This window comes from Peromyscus leucopus, chromosome 7 (genome assembly GCF_004664715.2).
Source record: "Peromyscus leucopus breed LL Stock chromosome 7, UCI_PerLeu_2.1, whole genome shotgun sequence".
NCBI classification, from domain to species: Eukaryota; Metazoa; Chordata; class Mammalia; order Rodentia; family Cricetidae; genus Peromyscus; species Peromyscus leucopus.
The window spans coordinates 118,302,951-118,324,226 of NC_051069.1; the positions used below are offsets into that span (position 1 = coordinate 118,302,951).

The 21,276-nt window shown below is 50.2% G+C and overlaps 2 protein-coding genes across 20 annotated transcripts in view; both read left to right on the forward strand.

Annotated features, from left to right (window-relative positions):
• The window catches only part of Sh3bp2 (SH3 domain binding protein 2), a 39,464-nt gene extending 31,373 nt beyond the window's left edge, over nucleotides 1-8,091 (forward strand). For 4 of the 5 annotated variants that reach the window (XM_028870803.2, XM_037208171.1, XM_028870802.2 and 1 more), the window contains exons 5-13: nucleotides 227-297; nucleotides 1,256-1,344; nucleotides 1,656-1,724; nucleotides 3,432-4,077; nucleotides 5,001-5,109; nucleotides 5,348-5,403; nucleotides 5,692-5,773; nucleotides 6,255-6,314; nucleotides 6,844-8,091. In XM_028870803.2, coding sequence (XP_028726636.1) covers nucleotides 227-297; nucleotides 1,256-1,344; nucleotides 1,656-1,724; nucleotides 3,432-4,077; nucleotides 5,001-5,109; nucleotides 5,348-5,403; nucleotides 5,692-5,773; nucleotides 6,255-6,314; nucleotides 6,844-6,981 — 1,320 coding nt within the window. In that variant the 3' untranslated portion in view covers nucleotides 6,982-8,091. The remainder of the gene's footprint in view (nucleotides 1-226; nucleotides 298-1,255; nucleotides 1,345-1,655; nucleotides 1,725-3,431; nucleotides 4,078-5,000; nucleotides 5,110-5,347; nucleotides 5,404-5,691; nucleotides 5,774-6,254; nucleotides 6,315-6,843) is intronic. The other variant, XM_037208170.1, reaches the window with a different exon arrangement.
• An 11,450-nt stretch (nucleotides 8,092-19,541) lies between these two features.
• The window catches only part of Add1 (adducin 1), a 59,577-nt gene continuing 57,842 nt past the window's right edge, over nucleotides 19,542-21,276 (forward strand). For 7 of the 15 annotated variants that reach the window (XM_028870804.2, XM_037208173.1, XM_037208174.1 and 4 more), the window contains exon 1: nucleotides 19,543-19,658. The gene's annotated coding sequence lies outside the window, so the exon portion shown is untranslated. Of the gene's footprint in view, nucleotides 19,659-21,276 lie in introns of all 15 variants that reach the window. The other 8 variants (XM_028870805.2, XM_028870806.2, XM_037208172.1 and 5 more) reach the window with 4 other exon arrangements.

Consider the following 21,276-nt stretch of genomic DNA (forward strand, 5'->3'; position numbering starts at 1 on the left):
GAGAATGTGCCAGCAGGGTAGAGCCCCAGAAGGGCTGAGGGGCAGCTTGCAGCCCCAGGAGGGTGATTTCATCTCTGAGCCACACAGTCTAGGCTGGACCTAGCTAGGTTCCTCTCCCTGGACCTTGGTGGTTATTGCACAGGGGCTAGATGGTGGTGGGAGGAGGGTGCAGTGGGACCCCATTCTGGGTAGCATCATTCTTACTGTGGCTGCTCCTGACCCACAGAGCTGGATGGCCTTGCTACGCAAGGAAATCGGCCACTTCCATGAGAAGAAGGAGCTGCCTCTAGAAACCAGGTACACCAAGGGATGTGATGGGTGGGCGATAGGATCTAGGGCTTCTTGGCTCCTAGGACTCCCTTCCAGTCCCTGGGGGCTTGGTCTATAATCACTTCCATGAAGGCTTTTGTGGAGGTGCCAGGCAAGCTTCATGTGTGTGGAAGTACATGCTGCTGACATAGTGCGCATGCGCCGTCTCTGTTCTTGTCAGTCTCTAGCTGTCTTTCCCACTCTGTTGTACTTATTTGTAACTCCTATTTGGGGCTCATATGTTTCCAGTCCCCCCCCCCCGCGCCACTACTATGGAGGCCCAGCATTTCCAGCTCAGAGATTTGGATTCCCAACTCCCTGTGTCCACTCTGTCCCTTGGGAGCTCAGTCAGTCCTGGTCTCTGCATCCTCACCTGTGAGATGGCCCGGCAAACACAGGGACTCTCTAGGGGACATACACTGGCCCTATCATAGTCAGTGAAACTGTGATCCAGAGAGGGTTGGGCACCCCCAAGGCTGCCCTGAGGTTCTGGACTGAATCCAGAGCTCCTGGCCATCGGTCTAGCCTGGCATCTTGTAACATCTCAGCCCAGGGTTGACTGAGCCTCCCTGGACAGGAGGTGGACATGTGGACCCAGCTCTGAGGCATCTGGCCAGTCAGGGTTGCAAAAACCACGGTGAGGGAGGAAGGTGGCACCCACAGGTGGTCCCAAGCCTCCAGTCCCTATGTCTGTCCTTGAACCACATGTATATACCAAATGTCTTTCCATATGATATTTGTGTTCTTTTGTCTATATGAGGTGTGTGAGGGATTGTCCTTGTATCTGTATGTGTTCACATCTGTACCTACCCATGGGTCCCCAAGTGGATGTCAACATCTGTGGTGTCTGTTGGGGGTGTGTGTGTGCACAGGTCACTCACTACATGTGAGTGCAAGGAGACCACTAGTCTAGTGCTCATTACCTGTTCCCTGCTCTGGGTTTCAGTGACTCTAGCTCAGACACGGACAGCTTCTACGGTGCAGTTGAACGACCTATAGATATCAGCCTCTCTCCATACCCCACAGACAACGAAGGTAAGACCATCTCTGCACCATGTACCCACTTGACTGCTGACAGTGAACCCACTTGGGCTGCCTGGGAGGAGAGACATGCATGGTTTAGCGTTGCTCCCTGCCCTGTCCCCTGGCAGAGTGAGGTGGCTTCTCTGCCTCTGACCTCCAGCAGTGAGAGTTCAGGTTTCAAATGCTACCTCCTCCTCGTCCTCAACCCCATGCCTCCTGAGTGCCCTGCTCTCGTGAGTGGAGCACTGTGGGCCATGCCATCTTGTTCTGCATGCGACGGACCTGGGCTGTGTTGTGTCTCATCTTCCATTCACTACGTGTAGACTATGAACATGAAGATGAGGATGACTCGTACTTGGAACCTGACTCCCCGGGGCCCATGAAGCTTGAGGGTAGGTAGGGTAGCTGGGTCTGGGGGTCTCTGGTGGGTCGAGACTGGGGACTGGAACTAAGAACGGAGCCTCTCTTACGCTGGTGGATCTTTCTGTTTGGTTGGTTTTTGAGACCGGGTCTCTCTGTAGCCCTGGCTGTCCCGAATCTCTCCTGACCAGACTGACTTCACACTCAGAGATCTGCCTGTCTCTGCCTCCTGAGAACGGAATTAAAGTCTTATACCACCATGCCTAGAAGGCTGTGTGTCTTGCTCTGGGTAGTCTCTGTTTCCTTTCTGTGACCCAGGTATTCAGAGTTCAGGGACAGTTGGCTTTGCTTGTCCACACCTGCCACTGCCCTGATTAACTGTGTGGATGGAGAGTCAGGTGAAGCTGTGGGTGGTCCTGGAGGCTGAGATTGAAAATAAAGGGACATGGAGAAGGGGGTTGGTCTAAGGCAGGCCCATTGCCATGGCAACAAGTTCTCTGCGGACCATAGCTATAGAGCAGGCTGACTGCTGTGGCCTCAGTGTCCACCGCACCACCTGAAGCAGTCCTGGGGCAGATGAGTGTACGGACAGTCATGTGTGAGTGACAGGGAGGGCCAGGCCTGGGTAAGAAGGGCGTGTCTCTGTCCTGCCCTCCGACCCTTACCTCTTTATTCCTTGTACTTTCCATGCTTCCTCCTCTCAGAACACTCCAGCTTTGTCTTGTCCATCATTATGTCTTGGGAGTGATTGTCCACCTTCTATTCCCGTCCTCCAGTGCCTTGACCTTTGCTTCCCCATGCTCTCCTTTCGCCTTCCTCCTCCTGGTTGTAGGCACTGGACCTTACTCCCTTCTCTGGGGTCCACTCTAGTGATACTCCTTCAGGTACCCGACCATGCCTTTTATTTCCTATTCCCACACCTTCTTACCTCAGGCCTCAACTTGACCACCAAAGAGTGGGAGAGTGAAGAGTCTGGGCCTTGAGTGTAGATAGACACATGCAGAGTCCCTGCAGCCTCCACTGAACACTCCGACACTCTCCTCCTCTCTAGACCTCCCTGCTCACCACTGGCCTCGTGCCCCCACGTGCCTGGCGCTCTGGCCCCTCTTGCTCTTCTGTCTCCTGTGTTTACCTCTTGAGGGACACCCCTCCACCCCTCCTTGTGACTGAGGGGTACCTGGGCCTCAGGCCTCACTCCTGTCATTCCCACTCATCCTGGGTCTGCTCTCCTGATGGCCCATATGACATCTGGGCTAGATGTCACGCAGTGCCTTTAGCTTGTCATAAACACAGGCTTTCAACTTCGTGCCAGTGGTTCTGACCCTTCCTGCTCACCTCTTCCTCCAGAATTCACCCTTCCCCTTGCTCAGGTGAAGGCCTGAGAATCTCCATTCAGCTCACTTTACCCTGTGGGAGCCTTGATAGCTCTGCATGTGACATTGAGGCTGTAGGAACTCTGTCTGGATTGCCTTCAGGGGGATGGATGGAAAGGGCCAGGTAGCGCTGGTGGTCTGGATCCAGGGTGGAGGGCTAGATATTGGCCATTAGGTGGGGCAGGGGTGGGACCATGAAGGATGCGTATGGAATCAGCTGCTGCTGGCCGCCTGAAGGTAGGGCCATGAGGGGTGCACACCTGGTTGGCTCCTGCTGCCTGTTGCTAGTACAGGGTTGTGGTGGTCCAGCCTCTATGTGATGCCAACTTGCTTTTTTTTTTTTGTGTGTGTGTGTATGTTCTGCAGATTCCCTGACACATCCACCAGCCTACCCACCACCCCCTGTGCCCGTACCTCGGAAGCCAGCCTTCTCTGACTTGCCCCGTGCCCACTCCTTCACCTCCAAAAGCCCAAGCCCCTTACTTCCACCCCCACCCCCTAAGCGAAGCCTTCCAGATGCTGGCCCTGCCCTTGAGGATGTTAAGAAGGACCCATTGGGCTTGAGGCGAATAGAGCCTGGCCTCAGGGTGCCTGCTACCCCTCGGAGGATGAGTGACCCTCCACTGGGCAATGCACCCACCGTGCCCAGCCTCCGGAAACCTTGCTTCCGAGACAGCGTGAATCCCAGCCCGGAACCCTGGACCCCTGGCCATGGGACTAGCTCCGTCTCCAGCTCTGCCGCCATGGCTGTTGCCACCTCAAGGAACTGTGACAAACTCAAGTCCTTCCACCTGTCTTCCCGAGGGCCGCCCACGTCTGAGCCCCTGCCCGTGCCTGCCAATAAGCCCAAGTTCCTGAAGATAACTGAAGAGGCCTCCCCGAGGGAGGCAACCAAGCCTGGACTCTTTGTGCCCCCTGTGGCCCCCAGGCCTCCTGTGCCGAAGATGCCCATCCCTGAGGCTACAGTTCGGCCTGCAGTGCTGCCTAGACCAGAAAAGACACCCAACCTCCAGTGAGTCTGGCTGGGGTAGTGCCTCTGCCTGCCAGCCAGTGGGTCCCCTCAACCCAGTCTATTCTCTGTCCAGTACCCCTTACATTCTGAGGGGAAGCATCAGGAACAGGAGGGAAGGTTTTCCTCACCACCCCAGTCTCCCCTACTCCTGGCTGATCCAGGGGTACCGGTGAAATCCACCCTTGCCCATCGTGATGTGGGTTTATGTCTCAGGCCATGTATGACTTCCGTTAATTCTCCCCAAAGGCCTGAAGATTAGGCTCAAGAGGACCACCTGCTGCCTGTGCAGTGGACCGAACTGTTACCATAGGTGTCTCTTGGGGTCACATTGTACTGTTCTGCCTCTTTCCATCTCTTCACCCCCTCATGGCTTTGAGAGAACTGTGACTTTGCCAGAGTCCCAAAGACAATCAATAGTAGATCCTGGGCCCTGGCAGTACCCAGGACACTTGTCCACTATGTGAGAACACCGAGCTCAGGTGCTCACCTGTATTAATGGCAGTTGATTTCCCAGTTTGGGCTTTTTCAGACCTGTGATAACTCCTACCTCCTTTGGACAGTGAGCACGCGTCTCAGAGCTCCGCTGTCCTGAGCAGTTACAGCCACAGGGCCAGAGAAGGCTGGCACCAAGATGTTGATGCTAAGTGGGAACATGTGTGGAGGGGAGGAAGGAGTGCCCTATCTGTGTCTGAGGGTGATCATATTCTTTTTTTTTTTTTTGTTTTTTTTTTTTTTTGGTTTTTCGAGACAGGGTTTCTCTGTGTAGTTTTGCGCCTTTCCTGGAACTCACTTGGTAGCCCAGGCTGGCCTCGAACTCACAAAGATCCGCCTGCCTCTGCCTCCCGAGTGCTGGGATTAAAGGCGTGCGCCACCACCGCCCGGCAAGGGTGATCATATTCTTGTCTTCCTCCTTATTGCTCCAGGCGATCCCCCCCTGATGGACAGAGTTTCAGGAGCTTCTCCTTTGAAAAGGCCCGACAGCCCTCACAGGCTGACCCTGGCGAGGAGGACTCAGATGAGGACTATGAGAAGGCAAGACGGAGTGGAGGGTCCAGGTCCCACGCAGTCAGCACGTGGGCAGACATGGGAGAGCTGTAGGCCAGGGGCCCTCGCTGGCTATCCTGAACAAGGGGCTCCGTAACTCTAGATTTGAGGGAGGTGATGCCATGCAGAGTACTGTATCCTGATGCAGGAGTCAGCCATTTGGGGAGCAGTGATATTTGGAGGGTTCACCCACGCTTTGACAGTGACCCCTGTTGACCTCTTTCAGGTGCCGCTGCCTAACTCCGTGTTTGTCAACACCACAGAATCCTGCGAGGTAGAAAGGTTAGTGCGCACACGGTGCTTCTTGTCCTTGCTGTGACAGCGTGAGGTCCCTTGTCCCCCTTGCTCACTTTGGTGTTGGGCAAGCCCAAGCTCAAGCACGTGGCCCGAGCCACGTGATAGCAGAGGGTCTGAATGGGTTGTTGTTGTTGTTATTTTCATAAGCCCCTCTGCTTACAACCTGAAACCAAGAGTGGACCCAAAGCTGCGTAGTAGAGGGGGGCTAGAAGGTACCTGTGAAAGCTGGCTGTCTAGGGAGGTCCACCCACCAACACGGCTGTTTTACTTTAGGTTGTTCAAAGCTACGAATCCCCGTGGAGAGCCTCAGGATGGGCTGTATTGCATCCGGAACTCCTCCACCAAGTCAGGGAAGGTAGGCCGCTCTGCCAGGACAGCTGTGCCGCCAGGGCCCGCTCTCTTCTTAGTTGGCACCTCAACCGAATTCTTTCTTTGGGATCCTTGCCCAGCAGCACCCTCTCTCTGTTCCCAAAATGATTTCTACAAATTGGGGGTGACGATGGCTGCCTTCCACTGGAGCCGTAGAGCGTGGATTAGGACGGGGTTTGTGCAGAGGCCATGTAGGGTAGGAGAACTAGCAAGAGGTTGAGTGTCCAAGTGTTAACGTGATACCTCACCCACCTCACTCATGTAAGAGATGGTTCCAGCTACTTAGGTCTCACCAGGGGCTCTGTAAGGGCAGAGGGACCCCCAGGGGGAGGGGCCGCTGGTCTCTGACTCACATGACCCCCAAGGGCTACAGCATCTGTTCCTTTGAGCTGTTGCTGTCCTCTTAGGCTTTGGCCAGTCCTTGCAGCCTCTGCTAAGCCTTCTGCTCCATATCTCCTTCCCTGTAGGTCTTGGTCGTGTGGGATGAATCCTCGAACAAAGTGAGGAACTATCGCATCTTTGAGAAGGTGAGGGACTGGGCCCCCTGCTCTGAGGGTGGGGTGGGGACACTGGCCTCCAGGCTTAGCAAAAGCCAAGCGAGTCCCCCTTACAGGACGCGGCAGGGGGGAGCTGGACAGGTACCTGCATGGCATCAGGCCTGCCCTGTCCTTTGCCCTCTGTCTCTTCTGCATGGCCTCAGCCTCCCTCCCCCAATAACCTTGCTTTATCCTTAGCATACTCTAGAAGTGTTGGGCAGCTCTCCTTGGCCCTTGGTTTTAGTCAGACCGTGCCCTGAGAGCAGGTTTCACATTGGACCCTGGGGGTTAATGCAAGAAAACTGACTGGAGAGCTTGGGAACACAGTCGTGTTGTGGGCAGACAGGGAGGGGAGGGATGTGGACAGCTGGGAGCAAGCCTGACTATCAGGGCCATTTACTGCTGACCTTCCCCTTCGAGAACATGGGGAGAGGGGGAGGGGGTGGGGGAGGGGGGTATAGGCTTGAGGCAATGGGCTAGTCAGGCCCTGCTAAGCGTGATATCTTCTGCCCTTCCGCAGGACTCTAAGTTCTACCTGGAAGGTGAGGTTCTGTTTACAAGTGTGGGCAGCATGGTGGAGCACTACCACACTCATGTGCTGCCCAGCCACCAAAGCCTGTTGCTGCGGCACCCGTACGGCTACACTGGGCCCAGGTGACATCCGTTCTACACAGCTCTTGGGTGGAAGCAGCCACGGGGCCACAGCCCTGCCACGCAGATGGAGACCGGCTTGCATGGGAAGATGAGCAGGAATGGGCTTGACGCCAGACCTCATCAACAAGACTCCCGGCCTCAGTGAACAGGCTGGGTCCCAGGCTGGAGCAGACCAAACTCCTGGAGGACTGGCTGGCTGATGTGGCCCATCCAGCCCCTCCATGTCCCACCTCTCAAGAATCCAGGGCCGACGACTAAGCGCTGCCTGGGCTTCGACAACACAAAATCCGGTCCCCATAGCATACCCATCTGTAGTGGGGGCTGGGACCAAGCAAGGCTGGGGTAGTTGGATGGGGCCGAAGGCTGGTCCTAGGACCCATAGGAATGCTAAGACACAGGTTCAAGGAGGGACCATCGCCTCTTAATAAATCAGAGATGACTTGTCTCAATGGCCAGGGTTTGATTGGCACTGAGGGAAGAGCAGGCTCTTCTGAGCATCACCGATGTCCGGGTAAAGAGCTACTGACAGCGGCCCTGATGGGTGTCTTCAGTCTTCTAGGGCGCAGGCTGCTAAGTGAACTGACTGGGGGACATAACTAAATAATAGATGAGGATCCCTCTGGAACAGTGTTGGCTGAGAACTTCAAAGCCCCAGTCAGGTAGCAGTTACTGAGTGCCTCCTGGTGACTGGCCTGGTGCTGGAGCTGGTTGTAGGCTGTGAGCAGCCCCTAGTCCGGCTTGGCAGAGCTTAGTCTAGAGCAGGTCAGTGGGTAGGAGGTGCTGGTGATGGTGCAGTGTTCTGGGAAGCTGTGCATGAAGGAGCCAGGAGCTTGGAATCCAGTGGGAGGGTCTGGGAAGACTTCTTACAGGAAGTGCTGGCTAGAGTGAAGTGGGGAGAGTGGGGTCTGGATGGGACAAGGATGGGTGGGGATAGTCACATCCAGGTGCCCAAGCAGTTGGGGTGGTCCCAATTGGTCCCCTCATGAAATTCTGCCAGGCTACACCCTTTGTACAGCCATTTAGATTGGACTTTTTTGTGAAAATAAATGCATCTGGAGGTCAGGGCTGGCAAAGACCTTGGCATCATCTGGCCTTCATTGTACTTTATGTTGGAGAAGAAGAGTTTAATCTTTATCTTATTATTTTATGTGTACGAGTGTTTTGCCTACATGTATGTGTATATTGTGTGTGTGCCTGGTTCCCCTGGGGGGATCAGAAGAGGATGTCAGATCTGGAACTAGAGTTATGAATGGTTGTGAACTGCTACAAGGATACTGGGAATTGAACCTGGGTCCTCTGGAAGAGCAGGCAGAGCTCTTTACTGCTGAGCCATCTCACTAGCCCTAGTGGAGAAGATTTTTGCATAGAACCCAGATCAAGGACTGTACTTGTGCCCAGTAGCCAGGGACTGCTGTCTAATGAAAAAGACTTTTGTTTGGAACCCCAAACTCCTGTTGTAGTTTGGAGGTACATAGTTGACTAAGTGAGTCAAATTCGTGGAAGTAGGAGGCTTTGGCCCCAGAGCATCTTGGGGTGCAGTGAATGGCAGACACTGGATTCCAGTGGCCATCTGCTTCCAGGAACCGGAGTCCATCCATCTTGACAGATGTTTCCTTTCAGCCTGCCAGCGGAGAAGGATCAGGATGCCATGGTCAAATTTAGGGCACATGGAACAATCCTAGAGGACCAGGCATTTTCTCCCTGCCTTCTGTCCTAAACTCAGTCAGGGGCTGGGGCCATGTACACTACAACTACAGCGTCCATTTCTGTAAAATGTAAAACAGAACTGGATGAGAATAGGTTTGGATCCTGTGTCTAGGAATCTGCTGGGTGTGCACTGCAGCTCAGTGCACTGTTTTGGGGACCAGCTCAGTGGCTAACATGCCTTTCAAGCCCTGGGCTAGAGGATTTGGGGGTTCTTTGGCCCAGAGGCATGTGATGGATCCTTTAGGCTGACAAAACAGTTGAGGTCTGTGGACATCCAAGGCCCACCTAGGGGTTTCGTATAGCCTTGTCTTATCTCTTGGGACTCTGGATCAGCTGGCGCAGCTGACCACCTCTTTGAACTGCCCCAAGTCCAGGGCCTCATTTGCAAGATTGTGTCCAGAGCATGATGGGAGTCCTGGCCATGGTCCTACAGCGTGAAAGAGGGATTCATAATGTGGTGGTCACCATGTATTGAACACTTCCAGCACTTGTGATGCTGAGCCGGAAAAGTAGACCTGCTTTTAAGTGGGAGAACTGGGGCTCAGAGAAGCCTGAGTTCAAGCCCCAGCTTCCCTTCTCACTGTCATGTGGATCCGTCACTGTTTTAGTTTTCTATGTCAAAACTGTGACTCCTTATGGCTCCCTGACACTCCTCTTAGGCACCACTAATTATGGGAGTCTGGTCAGCTCTATTTACCCCCAGAGCTCTGAAGGTACCCTCACCCACCCCAGGAGCCATAGCTCTGGGGGAAGAAATTGCTTTGCCTTCTGGTTCCCAGTGTGTGAGGCAGGGTTTGGGGGTGGGCAACAGGAGTTTCAGGTGCAACCCTAGGGACAAATTCACACCACCTTCCTTCCTTTCCTTTTATTTTTATTTTTATTTTTTTTTTTTTTTGAGACAGGGTTTCTTGGTATAGCCTTGGCTATCCTGGAACTATCTCTGTAGACCAGGCTACAGAGAGAGATCCACCTGCCTCTGCCTCTGCCTCTTGAGTGCTGGGATTAAAGGCAGGTGCCACCACCGCCAGACCTTACACTCTTCTTTCTACTGATAGAGAACCTGAAGCCCAGAGCAGGTTCCCTGACTTGCCTGCTGTCATGATGTATTCAGAGATGGCTTCTATTTGGGGCTTGAGGGAAGGAGGCATCATGGGAAGCAACCCTGAGTCAAGGCCTGGGGAGGAACACAGTTGTATGTTTCCTGTGTTTGATCTGAGAGTGTGGAGAGCCTTTCTGCCCTCTGGATTTCTTTCTTTCTTTCTTTCTTTCTTTCTTTCTTTCTTTCTTTCTTTCTTTCTTTCTTTCTTTCTTCCTTCCTTCCTTCCTTCCTTCCTTCCTTCCTTCCTTCCTTCCTTTCTCTTCCTCCCTCCCTCCCTCCCTCCCTTCCTCCCTCCCTCCCTTCCTTCCTTTCTTTTTTAGATTTTTGTCTAAAAGGGTTTTCATTTACTATTCATTGGTAAAAGGGTTTTCATTTACTGTTCATTGGTAAAAGGGTTTTCATTTACTGTTTACACTGATGGAACCCAGGTTCTTGCTGATGTTAGGCAAATGCTCTACCACTGAGCTACATAGAGCCCCAGCCCCATAGCTAGAAACTTATACAAGTACCAGTTGCTCCCGCTCTGGGCCATGTTGCTGTGAGTGTCCCCTATTGATGGAACCAAGATGCAACTTTATTCCCAGTACAGATGGCCAGGTCGATCTAATGGGGAAGGGGCTTTTCAGAGCAATGGAAGCCCTGGAGGGGAATGACCTCGACGGTGCCAGGGCCTACAGAGCAGATCTAGGATGTGAACCAAATCCACATGTCTGGAGAAGGGGAAGGAAGGCATCACAGATCTGATCCTCACTGGACCCCTTACACACATCCTACAAGCATCTACCTGCATCTTCTGTTCCCTCCACCTGGACAAGATGCCTGGCTATGGAGTCCTTGAGGAAACCTTTCCTTGGAGACAGGGTAGTGGCCCCTAGAAGTACCACAACCCCACACTGTGAAAGTATATGTGTGTGGTGGTTCCCTCAAGGTACTTTCCTTTCTCTCCCTGGAGGAGGCTGGAGAGGTAGAGCAGACCTCTGACTCATCTATCCTTCTGCACATCCTTTGTGAGTGCCAAAGGAACCTTCAGCTTCCTGACAGCTGCCCCTGCACTGCCTGAGAGCTATATCCCTCACATGCCCTGAGCTGCTCTGAGCTGAGGCAACTCCTTTCCTTCTTCATTTCCTGTGAAATAAAGCACACAGAAATGTAAATAAATTATAAATGTGCAGTGTGGCAAATTTTGAAGGGTGTCTCTACAATGTCTAAGGAGGAGTATCTAACAGCCACGGGCCCTCCTCGTCACGGCCCTCCCCTCCTCAGCCCTGGCTCTGGTGAATCTCATGTTCTTGTTTTTCTGAAGAATCTTCACCACCCAATTATTCACTCATCCCAGTATTTTCCTGTTTTTGTGTTTTGTAGCAACAGAATCATACAGATGCAATCTTTGGCATCCAACTCCCTTGGCTCATCATCAGATTTATTCATGTTGCCACGCATAGCTAACTTTGTTCAAGTTCATTGTTGAAACAGTGCCATTGTATGACTGTATCACTGGCCACAGAGCCATTTCACTGTAGATGGATGTCTGATAGTTTCCACTCTGGGACAATTACAGACAGTGCTGCTAGCAGCCATCTTGCCCATGTTGCACACAAACATAATTTCGATAGTGTTTGAGGGTCTTTCACTGCCTTCCAAGAATGCTGCTGAGAGAATCCTTTGGCTCTATACCCTTGCCAGTGCTTGGGGCTGCCAGGACTTTTATTTTTGCCAGTCTAGGGGTATAAAACTTTTTTATTTTACATTTAGTTATTTAGTAATTAGGTTGAGAACAAGTTCATATGCTTACTAGCCATGCTAGTCTTCTAAAATTTTATTTAATTTTATTTTATGTGCATTGGTGTTTTTCTTGCATGTGTGTCTGTATGAGGGTGTCAGATCCCCGGGAACTGGAGTTACAGAAAGTCTTGAGCTGCCATATGAGAGCTGGAAATTGAACCCCAGTCTTCTGGAAGAGCTCCTAATCACTGAGCCATCTCTCTAGCCCTGCCACGCTAATCTTGACGCCTGTGAAGTGCCTATGCAAATCTTGCCCATTTTTTACAGGCTGCTCATCTTTTTCTTATTAATCACTAGGCTTTTTTAAAAGACTTATTTTTTTTTTTTTATGTGTTTGAGTGTTTTGTTGGTTGGCTGGTTGGTTGGTTGGTTTTTTTTGAGACAGGGTTTCTCTATGTAACCCTGGCTGTCCTGGAACTTGCTCTGTAGACCAGGCTGGCCTTGAACTTACAGAGATCCACCTGCCTCTGCCTTCCCAAGTGCTAGGATTAAAAGCGTGTACCACCTCTGTCCAGTGTGTTTAAGTGTTTTGTGTGAGTATATGTGCACCATGTGTGTGCCTGCAGAGGTCAGAAGAGGACATTGGATCCCCTGGAACTGGAATTATGGGTGGTTGTAAGCCTCCATGTGGGTGCTGGGAACTGAACCCAGGTCTTCAGCAAGAGCAACTAGTGTCCTTAACCACTGAACCATCTCTCTGTCCCCCTCCTCTCCACTTTTTTTGGGAAAAGGTCTCACTTGATCAAGTCTTGGATCTACCCACCTCTGCCTCTCAAGAGCTAGGATTAAAGGTGGGCACCACTGCACCCTGATACTGATAGTCTTGATATTATCTGTGACATGATGTAAATATCTTCTCCAACTCTGGCTTCTCTGGACTAACTGGACTAATTTTTATTGTTTCATTTTTTACTTTTGTTTTTCTGTCCTGGAGTAAAGCCCAGAACTTTGTGCAGCACTTTACCGCTGGGTTACATTCCAACCCAATTCTTTTTTTTTTTAATTTTTTAAAAAGATTTATTTATTTATTATGTATACAATATTCTGTCTGCATATATTGCTACACCCCAGAAGAGGGCACCAGATCTCATTACAGATGGTTGTGAGCCACCATGTGGTTGCTGGGAATTGAACTCAGGACCTCTGGAAGAGCTGCCAGTGTTCTTAACCTCTGAGCCATCTCTCCAGCCCCCAACCCAGTTCTTAGCTAGATCTGCCTTCTCTGCTCCCCATTTCTGGGATTATAAGTGAACACCATCATGCCTGGCTTCTTGAAATTAAACTTAGGCCCACATGCATGTATAGCAAATACTTTACCAATTAAGCCATCTTTCTGGCCCCCAGTTTTTATTTTGATGACAGTTGAGGGCCAGTGAGATGACTCCGTGGGATGCTTTCCACCAAGCCTGAGGATCTGAGTATATTCTCTGATTTGGTAGGGCAATGGCTATACCACTGAAGAAAATCTTTCACCCACTATTAATTTTGCATAGATTCTCAGAGAGGGAGAGGCCTTATGGGCCCCTCCCCTAAGACTAATTTATTTAAGTTAGTTAAATTGTTTGCTTATTTATTTTGAGATAGCCTCTGGAATTTGCTTCCAGGCTGGCATTAGACTCACAGATCTACCTGCCTCTGCTACTTCAGTGCTGGGATTAAAGGCATGTACCACCATGCCCAGTTTATTTAAAAAAAATGTTTTTTTGAAGGGTAAGGTCTTATATATGTTACCCAGGCTCTTATCAAAATCATGGGCTTAAATGATCCTCCCACCTCAGCTTTCTAAGTAATTAGGGATATAGATATTTGTCACTGCACACATGTCTACATACTAATTATTACCATTCTTGGTATTTTTGGCTATTTTGACAAGGTCTCCTATATCCTGGGCTGGCCTTAAACTTGTGTGTCTAAGGATGACTTTGAACTCCTGATGCTCTTGCCTCTCAACTCCTGGGCTTACAGGTGTGTTCCCCATGACTAGCCTCTATATACAGTTTTAAACCAGCTCATCAGTTCTAATAACAACTCTTTGTTATTATGGTTGGAATCCATTACAGCTATGAACTGGCCTGGGAAAATTGACATAGTGTGAAAATTCATAATATTGTGTCTTCTGAGTCATAAATACCTCTCTGTTCATTAGGGTCGTCTGTAAGATTTGGAAATAAGATGTTGTAATTTTTTCATTATGGTTTTACTTACAGTTTGTTAAGTTTGATCTGTTGGTACTTTGTATTTCTTTTTGTCTATTGTCAAATGTTTTCTTTATTTTTATTAGAAAGTTATATCTTAAAAATTGTTTTTATTTTATGTCTGTGAGTGTATATATGTTAAGTGCATCATGTGTATGCAATGCCTATGGAGGCTGCAAGAGGGTGATGGATCCCCTGGAACTGGAGTTATGGATTGTGAGCCTCCCGGTGGGTGCTGGGAGCCCAACTCCTCTGCAAGAACAAGAGCTCTTAAACCACTGAGTCATCTCTCCAACCCGACATAGCACATCTTTTTAACTGGAAGACTTCATTCATCTGTACCTGACCCCACAGCTCATTTTGTTGTTGTTGGTGGTGGTAGTTTCTTTTTCCAGACAGGATTTTTCTGTGTAGCCCAGCCTGTCCTGGAATTTTCCCTGTAGATCTCCACCTGCCTCTGCCTCCGAGTGCTGGGATTACAGATGAGAACCACCACCTCCAGGCTTGTGTTTTCCTTTCTTACCCTTCTTTCCCACAGTCTTCTTTCATGTTGTCCAAGCTCCTCTTGAACTCTTGGGATCAAGAGATTCTTAGGGGGGCCATGTTAGCACATGCCTTTTATCCCAGCACTTGGGAGGCAGATGCTGTTTGAGGCCAACCTAGGCTACAAATCGAGTTCCAGGACAGCCAGGGCTGTTACACAGATAAACCTTGTCTCAAAAAAACCCAACCCAACCCAAACCAAATCAAACCAAACCAAACCAAACCAAGCCAAACCAAACCAAACCAAACCAAACCAAGCCAAACCAAACCAAACCAAACCAAACCAAAACAGCAAAAAAGAAATTCTCATGCCTCAGCCTCCCAAGTAGCTATAGTTGGGACTATGGTCACCTACAAAATGTGTGTAGCTTCTTTCTTTCAGTGGGGAGGAAGGGCAATTTTTTAAAATATAGCTTATTTTATTTTATGTGTGTGAATGTTTTGCCTGTTTGTGTGTCTGTGTATCATGTGTGTGTGTGGTGCTCACAGAGCCAGAAGAGGGCACTGGATCCACTGGAACTGGATTTCAAATGGTAGCAAGCCACCATATAGACGCTGAGAATCGAACCCGAGTCCTCAGGGTAGTCAACCTCTTACTGACAGCCATCTCTCTAGACCCATGATTTTGGTTTTAGAGACAGTGTCTTGCTATGTAACCCAAGCTGGCCTCTGACTTACTGTCGAGGCAGTTGGCTTTGAACTTATTAGTGATCCTCCTTCCCGTGACTGGGATTACAGGTGTGCACCACTGCACCTGGTTGTTCTTTTTCTATTCTTTTAGATTGAGCAACTTTAAAAAAAATGTTCTATTCCAGCCCCCCCCCCCCACTTTCTTCTAGTTAGAAAGTCTCTTATCTGTGCTGGGTGGTGGTGGCACATGCTTTGATCCCAGCACTTGGGAGGCAGAGGCAGGAGGATCTCTGTGAGTTCGGAGGCCAGCCTGGACTACAGAGTGAGTTCCAGGACAGGCTCCAAAGCTACAGAGAAACCTTGTCTCAGAAAGAAAAAAAAAAGAAAGTCTTATCCAATTCTAGAGTTAATGTTCTTTTCTCCTTCCTAGAGATTACAAAAGAAAATTAGGAATCACTGAATCACTGAAATAGTAACCAAATGGGCTGGAATAACTGACCCTTAAAATTTTTAAATGTATATTTAATTATTGTATGTACATATACACTGGTAGTAGCCGGTTTCAACTTTCCTGGGTCCCCTAGTAGACAGGACCTCTTTGGTAACAAGGACCTCTAAACCTAGGGAACTTAATGGAGCAGAACTTCTCAAGTGGATCACTGGGAATTACGTTTACTGGGGAGAGAGACTTATAAATCGTTTTTTTTTTTGGTCCAGAGTGTACTACTTACTGGACAAAAGCATGCTGTCTCCATGTCAGTGCCTCATCTGAGTCTTGATGCAGTTATTCTTTTTCTTTTTTGGAGGGGGGTGGTAGTTTGAGACAGGGTTTCTCTGTGTAGCCCTTGGCTGTCTAGAACTCACTCTGGAGTCCAGCCTGGAACTCAGAGATCTGCCTGCCTCTGCCTCCTGAGTGCTGGGATTACACCAGCAGAATGACTTCTGGATGGTGCAGTACATGACAGGAACAGTGATTGACAGTGAGTGCCATGTGCCAATCAGCAGCCATGACTCCTTTGCATAAAAGCTTTGGTACAGGCAGGTATGTCATGATCCCATTTAGCAAATCAGACATTTTGTAAATTCTTTCAAAGATTTATTATAATTTAAAATTTTTTTGGTCATTGTTTTAAGATAGAATCTCATTGTGTTGCCTTGGCTGGCCTGGAATTCACTATGTAGACCAGGATGACCTTAAACTCAGAGAGATCTAGCCTGCCTCTGCCTCCAGAGTTCTGGGATTGAGGGTATGTGCCACCACACTCAGCAAGAATTATTTGATTTTTAAAGTATGTGTATATATGTATATCTGCATGTGGGTTTCCGCATATTTGAGTGCAGGTGAGCATGGACTCTGGAGGAGTGTGTGGGAAATCCTGTTGCTGGATCATAGGCAGTTCTAAACTGTCTGCCATGACTGCCAGGACTCAAATTCTGGTCTTCTGCAAGGGCATTATGATCTCTTAACTGCTGAGGCATCTCTCAAGCCCCCATTTTGTAAGTTTTCGAGTCACAGCACTTGCTAAAGTACTGTAGGAAGAAAAGGCAAACCGACACCCAAATATGTAGTAATCCATGTCAGCTCAGCTTTGTCTTCTAGGACAGAAGGACTCAGTGTAATCACCTTGTCCCCAAGGGTTGGTTGGTTTGCCAAGGGGTTCAGATATAGTTTTTGACGCTTACAGGTTGGAAATCTGGTAGTATCAATAGCTGGGTCAGCCTCTGTTAAAAGGAGTGAGTGCACAGGGAGTTGGAGAGATGGCTCTGTAGTTAGGGGCTCTTGCTGTTCTTCTTTTTCCAGCACCCATGTCGAGTGGCTCACAACTACCTCAACTCCAGCTCTACACGACCTGCCAGTCTCTTCTGGTGCTTCCTCTGGCACCAATGGATACAAACACACACACACACACACACACACACACACACACACACACACACACACACACAAATAAACATAATAAAAAAGTAAATCTTTGGGGCTGGAGAGATGGCTCGGAGGTTACAAGCACTTGTACTTGCAGAGGACCCAGGCTCGTTCCCAAACCCACATGGTGGCTCACAGCTATGTGTAACTCCAGTTCCAGGGGATCTGATGCCTTCTTCTGACTTCTAAGGGCACCAGCCATACACGTGGTGCACATACATATATGTAGGAAAAACAATCGCATACAATCACATGGCTTGTGCCGTCTTCACCCTGCTTCTGGGGCTACTTTGACTCTTGAGACCATTTCATGATTGCCGCAGCTGTGAAGGATGGGGCTCGTTCACGCCAGCTGGGTGAGCTGTTCAGAGCCTCGGTGGTGGATGCTGTCTAGTCAATGTGCAATACACAGATCTTCTTCTGGTCTGGCAATCGGAGGCAAAGGCAGACAGATCTCTGTGAGTTTGAGGCCAATGTGGTCTACAGAGTGAATTCCTCAGGACAGCCAGGGCTACATAGTAAGACCCTGTCTCAAAACAAACAAAACAAAAATAAAAAAACAGAAAAAAAAAACAAAGATCTTCATCCTTTGTGCCAGCTCCCATAAGCCCATGCACAAGCCTCAGAGCAATCCATCCTTTAACTTCTAGATAGTCACTTTCAGGCTCCTGACCAAAGCTAAGCCATTTACTATGGCCTCAGAGTCCAAACCACATTCCTTTCCACACGGTGGGAATGGCCACGCTCACTACTTGAAACTTTCCTACCGGGACATCTCCTCCTGTTATCTTTTTCAATGGAACTGCTGAATGGGGGCACAGCAGTCCTGGACTCGTTTCAGCTTACGCCAACACACCAGGACAAACTTCTTTTTCTTCCTCTGTCATTGTGACATGAGAATCCTTAATAGCACACATATACATGGAATAGGAAACATTGGATGGTAGTAGTGAGTGACCTGGGGTCTTGATCAGGTACTTCTTGATCTGGTTGAACCCACTTAGGACTCAGTAGCATTTAGAGGTTATTTAAGCTTTCCCTTTTCTTTTTTCTGTATGTGTGTCTGAATGTGATGCCTGTATGTGGAATATGTGCATGTATGTGTGCAAGTGTGGAAAGGCCAGACATCAGGTGCTTTTCTCTATCACTCTCTGCCTTTATTCCCTTGAGGCAGAGTCTCTCACTGAACCTAGAGCTAGTCTGGCTCCAGAAAGCGCCAGTTACCACCCTGTCTCTGTTCTCAATAGTAGGGTTACAGGGATGCATGGTCACGCCCTGCTTTTAACATGAGTGCTGGGGATTCAAACTGAGGTCCTCACACTTGAACAACAAGCACCCTTACCTACTGAGCCATCTCCCTAGACTCCTACCTAAGCCCTTTGCATTTCTGAGCTTGAGTCTCCAAGTATTTCTGCCCTCCCGGCCCTCACCTCCATTTTTCTGGGACTCCAGTGGCACATATATTAGGTCCATGAAGTTGTCCTATGCCTGCCTGGTATGCTGTTCAGTCTTTCCCAGTTTCTTCTCGTTGTGCATTTCCCCCAATTTCTTCAAGTTCAGAAATCGCTTTGCTGTCTATTCGGCCCCTGATCCCAATCATCATTTGGTTGCCTCGGACACTGTGCACTTTCACCTTTACATGCCTTGTTTTTATATCTACATGTATCAGCATGGTTCGCCCGCCCACCCCTCTCTCCTTCAGCAAGCCTTCACTGACAGCTCTTATGGGTCAGACTTGTTTCTGGGCGCTGAGGGAACTGAAGTGATGGAGGAGAATTGAGGCTCTGTCAGAAAGTCCTCGGAAAACATTCAACACGTAGGGGAAATGTTCCTAGAACAGAGGCTACTGCCTGGAATCCCCACACAACCTTCCTGACCCTTCTGGCGTCAAAGTCAGAGCTCCTGCTGTGAGGAGAGAGGCCTGGATACCACCCTGTTCTGCCACTTGCCAGGCTCTAGGCTTCCACCTTCGGTGGTATGAGGGAAACAAGAAGCTGTGCCCCTTTGTTTCCTTTGGATCTTTAGGACTCTGATGGGACGACAGGAGCGACAGTGCTGGTCTGGTCCCTGAGGCTGCTTTCCAGGCCACTGCCAGCTGGACTGGTTCTGCCAAGGCCTCGCCTAGCCCCATTCCCTGACTGTGAAGGGGCCTCAGTGTTTGTTAATCCACTCATCCGGCGGGCCTTTCCTGTCAGTGGAGCCTTATCAGAGCCCACAGCCGTTGCAGTCCTGACTCCACCCTGATTGACAGCTCAGTCCCCACGCAGCCTAAGGACCCTCTCGCTTGCAGCGCACTCAGACCAGGTCCATTCGCCGTGGGAGGGCACGAAGGCCGGGTCTGACAGTCTCAGTGGGAGAACCAGCGGGTACGTGAGCAGGTGCAGCAGGCCGCCGGCCCGTTGCCTGCGGCGGCCCAGGCAACCGCTAAGCCCACGGTGACGCGGCCTTCACCCCGAGACCACAGACACCAACCCTCTCTCCACCTCCCCGGCCCCGCCCTTCCCCGGCCCAACCCCTTGCTCCAGACTGACCAATAACAGCGCGCAATGCTGGACGGCGGCGGGGCGTTCAGGCCAATGGCGCTGCGCGTTGTTTGACTGCAGCGCCGCAGGCCGCACCCAGCTGGGCGGCGGGGGCGAGCCGAAGGCTGAGGGCTGAGGGCGGGAGAGGCCGAGGGCTGCGGCAGGCCGGCGGCGGGGGTGCGCGGCGGCCAGGGGCGGAGCCCAGCGCGAGCCGCAGGCCAGGCGCGGGCCGCACTCGGACCCGGGAAGCTGCGCGCTGCCCCCCGATTCTCCGCGGAGGTGAGGCCCGCGAGCGCGGCGAGGTCTCCGGACCCCGCAGTGGCGTAGGGCCCGGGCGGCGGTGCTGGGCGGGCCGGGCATGGCAGAGCTGGGGGGCCCCCGGGGCGCCTCGCCTGCGCCGAGGAGGGCGCGGCGAGGTCGCTGCGGCGCGAGGCGCCCGGGGTCTCTGCGCTTGCCGCCGAGTGCGGGGGCGAGGACCGGGCATCGTCGCTTCCCAGGCTGGTCCCCGGCGGACGTGGGCTTCTGTGGAAGTGGCCGCTCGGTTCTGAGCTGACTGGTGGGCCTTCAGGGGTCCCCCCGGGTCAGCATTGTGCCAGTGGTGGCCCCGTGCGCTGCTGACTGCAGAGATTGTGGCAAGGCGCATCTGGGTCCCGTTTGTCGGCTCTTTTTAAAAATGACACCGTCTGCCCAAAGAGAAAAAGCCAGCTCTGTCCACGGATGATAGTAAAGAGGTGGTCGTGGAACTTCCTGGAGATGGGGCTTGTCTTTCCTCTTTGCCTTTTCGTTTAGACCTCTCCCTAAAACACTTTGCGCTTTTTTTGTAATTCAGTTCCTGGTTCAAGGTATTTCGTAGGGTGATTTGTGTTTGCTTTATGCACACACATCTTGAAATAAATATTTCGGTTCACCTGAAACTGCTGTTGGTTTGACCATACGATTTTCGGCCTAAAATTCCTAATTCCGGAAGACCAAGAACAGAGCTAATAGCTGTATGCATTACTGCTCAGTTATTACAGAGAGATTTTTGCATTTGTCAAAAGTGGATTGAAATCTTAATCCAAATAGGAACTAGAATGCTGACAGATCGGCTGACTCCTTTGTAAAATGCGTGCCAACAAGCCTGGAGTTCCGAGTAGATTCAACAGGCTCTGGGAAGAGAAGGACATTTCAGATCGGCAGTGAATTTTATAAGGGTGGGATTCTAAAAATTGCGTTCTTCAATGTATAAATTGCAGCCAGTGGTGTGTAAATCACATTTTAATTCTAGAATTTTGAAGCACTCTTTTATGGGTAAAGTTGTGTGGATGTGTCGTGCGTGGTTCCCCCACAAGACAGGCTCTTACTCTGTAGCCCAGCATGGTCTGGAACTGAAAATTTCGCCCTCTGCCCCTTTAGTTCTAGGATTACGGTGTGAATTGATGCCACACCCTGCTAGTGAAGTTGTTTTTTGAGGAAGTGAATGGTTTTGACATTCAAAGGGCTTTCCAGGTTTTAGATGTGGTTTACAGTGGTGCAGGTGGTGTGATTTGTTAGTTTACTAATGTGTGTAGGTTAGTGAGATTCAGTAAATGAAATGAATCAAAATTCTAAACAGTCTCCAAACATCTTCCTTTCTAAAATCTGTTTTATATAAACTATTAGATTCTCACTTAACTCCTGGTATTATCTGATACTGTTGTTTAGTTTTGTTGGCTTACCACACAAAAACCTGCACCTTTCATATAATCATATTGAATCAGGAAATTAAATATGGAAATGCTTCAAAAGATGTTGTGCTGGCTAGGTGTTAATGTCAACTTGACATAGGCTAGAGTTAAATTGATAAAAAGTCCCCACCAGATTGGCCAGTGGGTGGGCCAGTAAGTAGTGTCTTCTCTTGATTGATGGTTGATGTGGG